Source organism: Pinus tabuliformis, chromosome 2_1 (genome assembly GCF_031772625.1).
Source record: "Pinus tabuliformis cultivar Carrire ecotype Pingquan chromosome 2_1, CPIR1, whole genome shotgun sequence".
In the NCBI taxonomy this organism is placed as follows: domain Eukaryota; kingdom Viridiplantae; phylum Streptophyta; class Pinopsida; order Pinales; family Pinaceae; genus Pinus; species Pinus tabuliformis.
In genome coordinates, this window is record NC_142299.1 from 662,150,774 (window position 1) to 662,157,265 (window position 6,492).

Consider the following 6,492-nt stretch of genomic DNA (forward strand, 5'->3'; position numbering starts at 1 on the left):
CAAAATGTGGCGTCACCCTAAAATCCAGTAATGTAAGATTCCAGTGAACGAATCATGGATACTTATTATCATTAATATTTAAGATGCTAGAATATTGCTCCCTGGATTCGCTAAAGAAACGTGTTTATTCATAAATATGAACACCCTAAGCCTAATGCAGATTCGTAAACATGTTTAAACCCCTTAACCCTCCATTAAAAAATTCACATCCATCTCGAGATTAACCCAATTTGAAATGTAATCCTTTGAATGTTTCCGGTGGTAGTGTTACTTGTTCCAAAATGAGGGCCTTTAATATTCAAATAATAAGATTCGTTTCTATGTTATGTAGGATCAAATGCAAGTGTATTAAACGGTATTCAAAATAATATCAACAAATTATTTTAAAAATAAGTGATTTTGTTTTATTATTGTTATATTATATTTAACTAAATTTTAAAAAATATAATATTTTTAAATGAAAATTTATTAAATATCCAATAAAATATGTTTAATTATTAATAATATTTTTAAGAAAAACACATATATGTGTAAAATATATTTTAATTAGTTATATTTTATTATTTTATTTAAAAAATTATAATTTTATTGTAATGAGAGAGTCACAACTCCATTGCTATGTAAAAAAAGATTTTTTTTTTTAAAGATATTATCGTAATCGTTGAGTTATAGTCCCGTACACCTATGGTTATTCACCTGGTGACACCAACTGGTTACCATGTTAACATGCGGCATTGGTTTTCATTTATATGCTGATGTACGAGTTTTCAGATTTTTATTGAAATCTCTGTTGGGTATTGCGCATGTTGTCCACGCGGCATCCAGTCAGGAGGTAACTTCCCTTTCTCCCCTCGCCATCACATGGCTTCCTTATCTGCTTCCGCGTGTAATTAATTTCTACCCAGCTCCGTTCTGTACGAGGCCGGCAGGCTGTCCAATCTCTCGTTTTGCGGGGTTTACCTCGCCTCATCTACGGTGGAGATCTTCCCTTGCCATCCAACGGTGGCAGCCTTTCACGGGCTTTCAACCTAATCTATCGGTTGCTTTGGGTGGCGAAGTTCATTTGGTTAGGCAACTTTCTGTGCGGGCCTGCTCTGGTTTCGCCCATGCATTCAGCTCCAGAGAGCCAGACCTACAGACCCTGCGCGAATGCCGGTGGATTTGTCACCAAACCCTCAGGTAATCACATGAAATAGAGTCATGCTTGTTCTGTTTTCTTTTGACTATGCGCTCCTTCGTTTTACTGAAGGAATTCTTGTTTTTGCACCTGGTTCATACAAACTGCAGGTTGGTTGATATTGGAGGGCATTCCACAGCACCGAGACGAGAGTTGTCTTACGTTGGTTGGAATTTCCTTTAGCGGTAAGTTTCTTCTTGACAAAGAGCGAGGGCAATTTCCTTTGAAATTTTACAGCAGCTCACATTCCTTCCACAGTTATCTAACTTTGTTTTGCATGGGTTGCTCTCATGTAGGCTGGGCGCCTATCCCTCATACGGTGGCCTAGACTCGACTAAGGGAAACCCTCCTTCAGCATGTCCAGAGGTCCAGGTATGGAAAAGCCTTTTGGCCGTGGCCTTGTCTGATTGTCTCGGAGGGTGGCCCTTCCAGTTTCTTCCATATTTTGATAAATAATGGAGCAGAGGGTGTTTGCGTCCCCTCAAGGCTCCAGGTTTTCCATTGAAATGACTTATGTAATTTTAATTTCTAGAGTTGGGCGTCCGACTATAGTTTCCACTGCTCGGACATTATGGTTGTATAGTCTTTAATGCAAACTGTGCACATTTTGCTTCGGCACGTCTATACTCTTATCTGCTGGACTGTAATTATTATGAAGAACTATTGATTTAATAGATAGATGGTCTCCTTGTTATATTTTTGTTTAAAGGAATTGCCGCACCGCGACTGGTCTGTACAGGAGATGTAGTTTCTTTTCTATAAATTCATGGTCTTGCCAGCGTTTAAAGATGTCAAGCATTTTGGTTTAGATTGCAAAGAAATGTACAGTTCTATGGTTTTTTATGCATTCGACTTTGAGTTGGTTTGTTCCACATGCATGCGTCTTTTCGTTTTGAGAGGGTCCGAGCCCTGCTTCCCAACTACAGTCTTAAATTTCTTCCCACTAGCTTTTGCATGCTACTAGGTCCTTGTCTTTGTTTAATTGTGGAAGTGTTTAACGCTGAAGGGTAGCGACCCTACCCAACCTATTTACCCATCCATGCTCATTACCCAGTTTTTCTTTTGGGTTCTTTCACCGTTTAGAGATTACTTGTGGAGCGGACCTCCTGCCGCGCCCATGCTGTGACTGGCCCTACCCTAATACAGGGGAAGCATTCTTGCGGCACCCTACAGACTTGCATTAATCTCTGCAATTGATTAGTGATATTTCATGGTTGCTGCATGCTCGCAGTAAGGCAAACGACTACATTTCCTACTTATATTTCTTTTAGGAAAAGCTCAGTCCAAACATTACAAGCCAACTAAGAATATCTCTGGAATTTAACCAGTTCTGTTCACTTTATATACTCGGGTCTGTCTATGCATTGCACAATACTCCTCAATTGGTTTATTAATGTTCATGAGAGCAATTAGTCTAATTTTCCGTGTCTTCCTAATCATTTTTCTTTCATCCGCTGTTGTATGAAAACTGATTAATACATTTGGTATGGTACCTCTCAATAAACTCACACTGGCAACCCCTACCAAATACTGTTACGCCCGTGCTACCATACAAGTTTTAGTTTCCAGCCTGAGGAAAAATTGTCTAACAGAGACGGTTAACTGTAGGGTTCTCTAACTAAGTTCCACCCTCTTCTTGGCAGCTTACTGCTGCTATTACCCGGAAAACAGTTTATAAAGAGAACTACCTGACCTCACCATTTCCCTTTTTTCTGAATATACTTACATAAATTCTAAAAAGAACTGCAACCCACAGAAATTAAACATTTTCTAGTTTCAAGTCAGAGTCTCATACCTGTGTCGCTTCCTGTATGTGCACTTTCCTTTCTTTTCCGAGATAGGGTCACCTCTACTCACTGCAACTAGTCAACCACCCGACCATGAGATTGTCTTTCGAGACCAATCTCCCCCCTAGCTTTCTCAAAGACTACAGTCTTTGCTAGTTGCACGCGCTCTGTGCCCTTACCATCTGATCATCACCAGACATGGTAAGCCCCTTCCCTTTCCTACTGCCTGTCCTCTACAGCACAGTCCTCTTTTCCTCTTCCCCCTTTTTCCTCGAAACCATTCCACGGTTAGGGGGAAGGGTGGTTAGGGTTTTGCAACTGTTTTTTTTTTATAAATATATTAACTTCTCTCCTTAGAAGTTACATGATATTCCTGTTACTAGGAAATCATTTCTCATTTTCATTTACTGAAAAAAATATTAATTTATTCAATAGGTAATAATCATCATCCTTTAGTTTGTTTCTTTTTTTTTTAAATTGAGGTAAATAAAATATTTACAATAATCTGGGGATATGACATCTCCCCCCTCTTGAAATTAGACATCGTCCCGATGTCCTTCAGTTATAAATAGCCCTGGGTAAGCCTGTTTCATGAGTTCTTCATCCTCCCAAGTGGCCTCATCAGGCCCAAAGTGTTGCCACTGCACTTTAACTTGGGTAATATCCCGCTTCCACAGCGTTACTTCTCTCCGGTCGAGGATGCTCAGTGGTTCGACCCAGATTTCTCCTTCCGGTTCTACCTGAATATCCTGCCATTTAATCACATGTTTAGGGTCATAAACATATTTTTTTAACACGGAGACATGAAAGACATTGTGGACTTGTATGTGACTTGGCAGAGCGAGCTGGTAAGCTACTGGCCCAATTCTTGCTAAGATCTGGAATGGTCCACAGTATCGAGGTGCCAACTTAGTGCACCCGCTCCACTGTAATGTGCTCTTTTTTGCTCGAATTCTCACATATACATGATCACCGACTTGATACTCCTTAAACCTCCTTTTTTGGTCAACGAAGTTCTTTTGCCTATCTTGAGCTGCCTTCAGATTAGCACGTACCTCTTTAACCAGTTCCTCCATCTCCTTAAACATTTCAGGACCTAACATCAATTTGTCTTCCGGTCCACTCCAGCTCGAGGGGGTGTGGCACTTCCGCCCATACAATACTTCAAAAGGGCTCATTAGCAATGATGTGTGGTAGCCATTATTGTAAGCGAACTCAACCAAGTGTAGATAATCCTCCCACTTGGTTGGTTGCTGCATCACATATGCCCTTAACATATCTTCCACCACTTGGTTCACTCGTTCGGTTTGCCCATCAGTTTGAGGGTGATAAGCTGTGCTAAAGTTCAGCTGAGTCCCCAATTCCTCAAACAATGTTTTCCAAAAGACCGATGTAAATTTCACATCACGGTCTGAAATTATTGTCTTTGGTAACCCATGCAGCTTAAATATATTTTGCATGAAAACATGGGCGATCTGCACAACTCTGTAGGTAGATTGCACCGGTATAAAATGTGCTGACTTACTTAGCTTGTCCACCACCACCATGATGGAATCGTTATTTTTCTTTGACTTAGGAAAACCTGTTATAAAATCCATAGAGATGGTTTCCCACTTCCATTCTGGGATGGGTAATGGTTGTAATAATCCCGCAGGATGTTGGTGTTCTACTTTAATTTGCTGACATTCTAGACATTGTGCCAAATAACCAGCCACATCTTTCTTCATACCCAGCCAATAATATTCTTTCCGAAGTGCAGTGATCATCTTTTGATATCCTGGGTGTCCAGCGTAATGACTCCTATGATACTCATCCAATATCAGATTTTTAATATTGTTCTGATTGGGCACATATAGCCTTCCTTTGTAATACAACATTCCAACAGCATCCAAAGCATAATCCGGCTGTTTTTCTTTGCTGGTCGATTGCTGAATTTGCTGATAAACAACATCTTGTTCGGCTGCTTTTTTAATCATTTCCCCGAAGGGGCTTTTCCCTTCACTGCAAGAAATTTCGTATAGGCATTGCAATTTCCAACTCAAAGCGTCTGCCACCCGATTCTCCTTCCCTTTTAAATGTTTGATCTCAAAATCAAAACCACTTAGGAAATCCACCCACCGTGCTTGCCTTGCATTTAGAGTGGGCTGGCTAAAATAGTTGGTCAGACTGTGGTGATCTGTCAATAACAGAAATTTTCTTCCCATAAGGTAATGTCGCCACATTTTCAGGGCGTGAATCACAGCTGCCAATTCTAGATCGTAAGCAGAATATTTCTGCTCATGCTCTTTTAACTTTCTTGATTTGTATGCTATCACTTTCCCTTCCTGCATTAACACACCTCCTACCCCTTCCTTACTTGTGTCAGTACACACCATATAATCTTTACTAGGATCGGCTATGATTAGAATGGGTTTCGTGGTGAGCAAGTATTTGAGTTGTTCGAAACTCTTTTGACATTCAGGGTCCACCTGAAGGTTCTTCCCTTTTTTCTGTAAGGATGTGATTGGATAGGCTACTTTTGAAAATCCTTCGACAAACCGTCTGTAATAGCTTACTAGTCCCATGAAAGATTAGATGTCCGCCACATCTTTGGGTACTGGCCATTCGATTATGGTCCTTATCTTTTTAGGATCCACTGCGATCCCTTCTTTAGTGATGATATGCCCCAAATATTGTATCTGCTCTTTAAAGAATTCAGATTTACTAAACTTATCATATAATTGGTGTTCTCGGAGGGTTTGCAATACTAACCTGAGGTGCTCCTGATGCTCCTCCATAGTCTGAGAGTAAATCAATATATCGTCAATAAAGATTAGCACAAATTTATCCAAATACCGATGAAATACCCTATTCATTAGACACATAAAGGTGGCGGGGGCATTGGTTAACCCGAAGGGTAACACCACAAACTCATAGTGGCCATACCGAGTTCTAAAAGTTGTCTTAGCTATGTCTTCCTCTTTAATCTAGATTTGGTGATACCCTGATCGCAAATCAATCTTTGAGAAAACTATTGCTGCCTTCACCTGGTCAAACAATTCATCAATACAGGGTAGAGGGTACTTGTTTTTGATTGTCAACTTGTTTAATTGACGGTAGTCCATACACATGCGGAGGGTCCCGTCCTTTTTCTTAATGAACAATATCAGGGCTCCCCAAGGGGACACACTGGGGCGAATGTACTTTTTGTCCAACAGCTCCTGTAATTGCATTTTCAGCTCCGTCAATTCTGGTACGCTCATTCTGTAGGGTGCTCAGGAGACTGGGGCTGCTCCTAGCACCAACTCGATGGTAAAGTCTATGTCTCTTTTGGGTGGCAGCCCGGGAATCTCTTCCGGAAACACATCGGCAAATTCTTGTATCACAGGAATATTCTCCATTGTGGCTGTTTTATCTTTTGAGTTGGCATAGCCCACTTGGACGACATAAATCTGACATCCTTTCCTAATGCATTTGGCTAACTGTGAGGCGGTTATGGGCCGAATTTGCACTGGCCGCTTGATTCCCTGCATCTCTTGTTTTATTCCA

The 6,492-nt window shown here is 40.7% G+C and overlaps 1 protein-coding gene across 1 annotated transcript; it reads right to left on the reverse strand.

Moving 5' to 3' along the window:
* Positions 1-3,612: 3,612 nt before the first annotated feature.
* LOC149202327 (uncharacterized) lies at positions 3,613-6,206 on the reverse strand. Its single transcript, XM_089401557.1, has 6 exons — positions 6,071-6,206; positions 5,716-5,744; positions 5,083-5,288; positions 4,694-4,965; positions 3,797-4,297; positions 3,613-3,713 (listed from the first exon to the last, which is right to left on the reverse strand). The coding sequence occupies exons 1-6, from the start codon at positions 6,204-6,206 to the stop codon at positions 3,613-3,615; spliced, it is 1,245 nt and encodes a 414-aa protein (XP_089257683.1).
* Between the last annotated feature and the right edge of the window lie 286 nt (positions 6,207-6,492).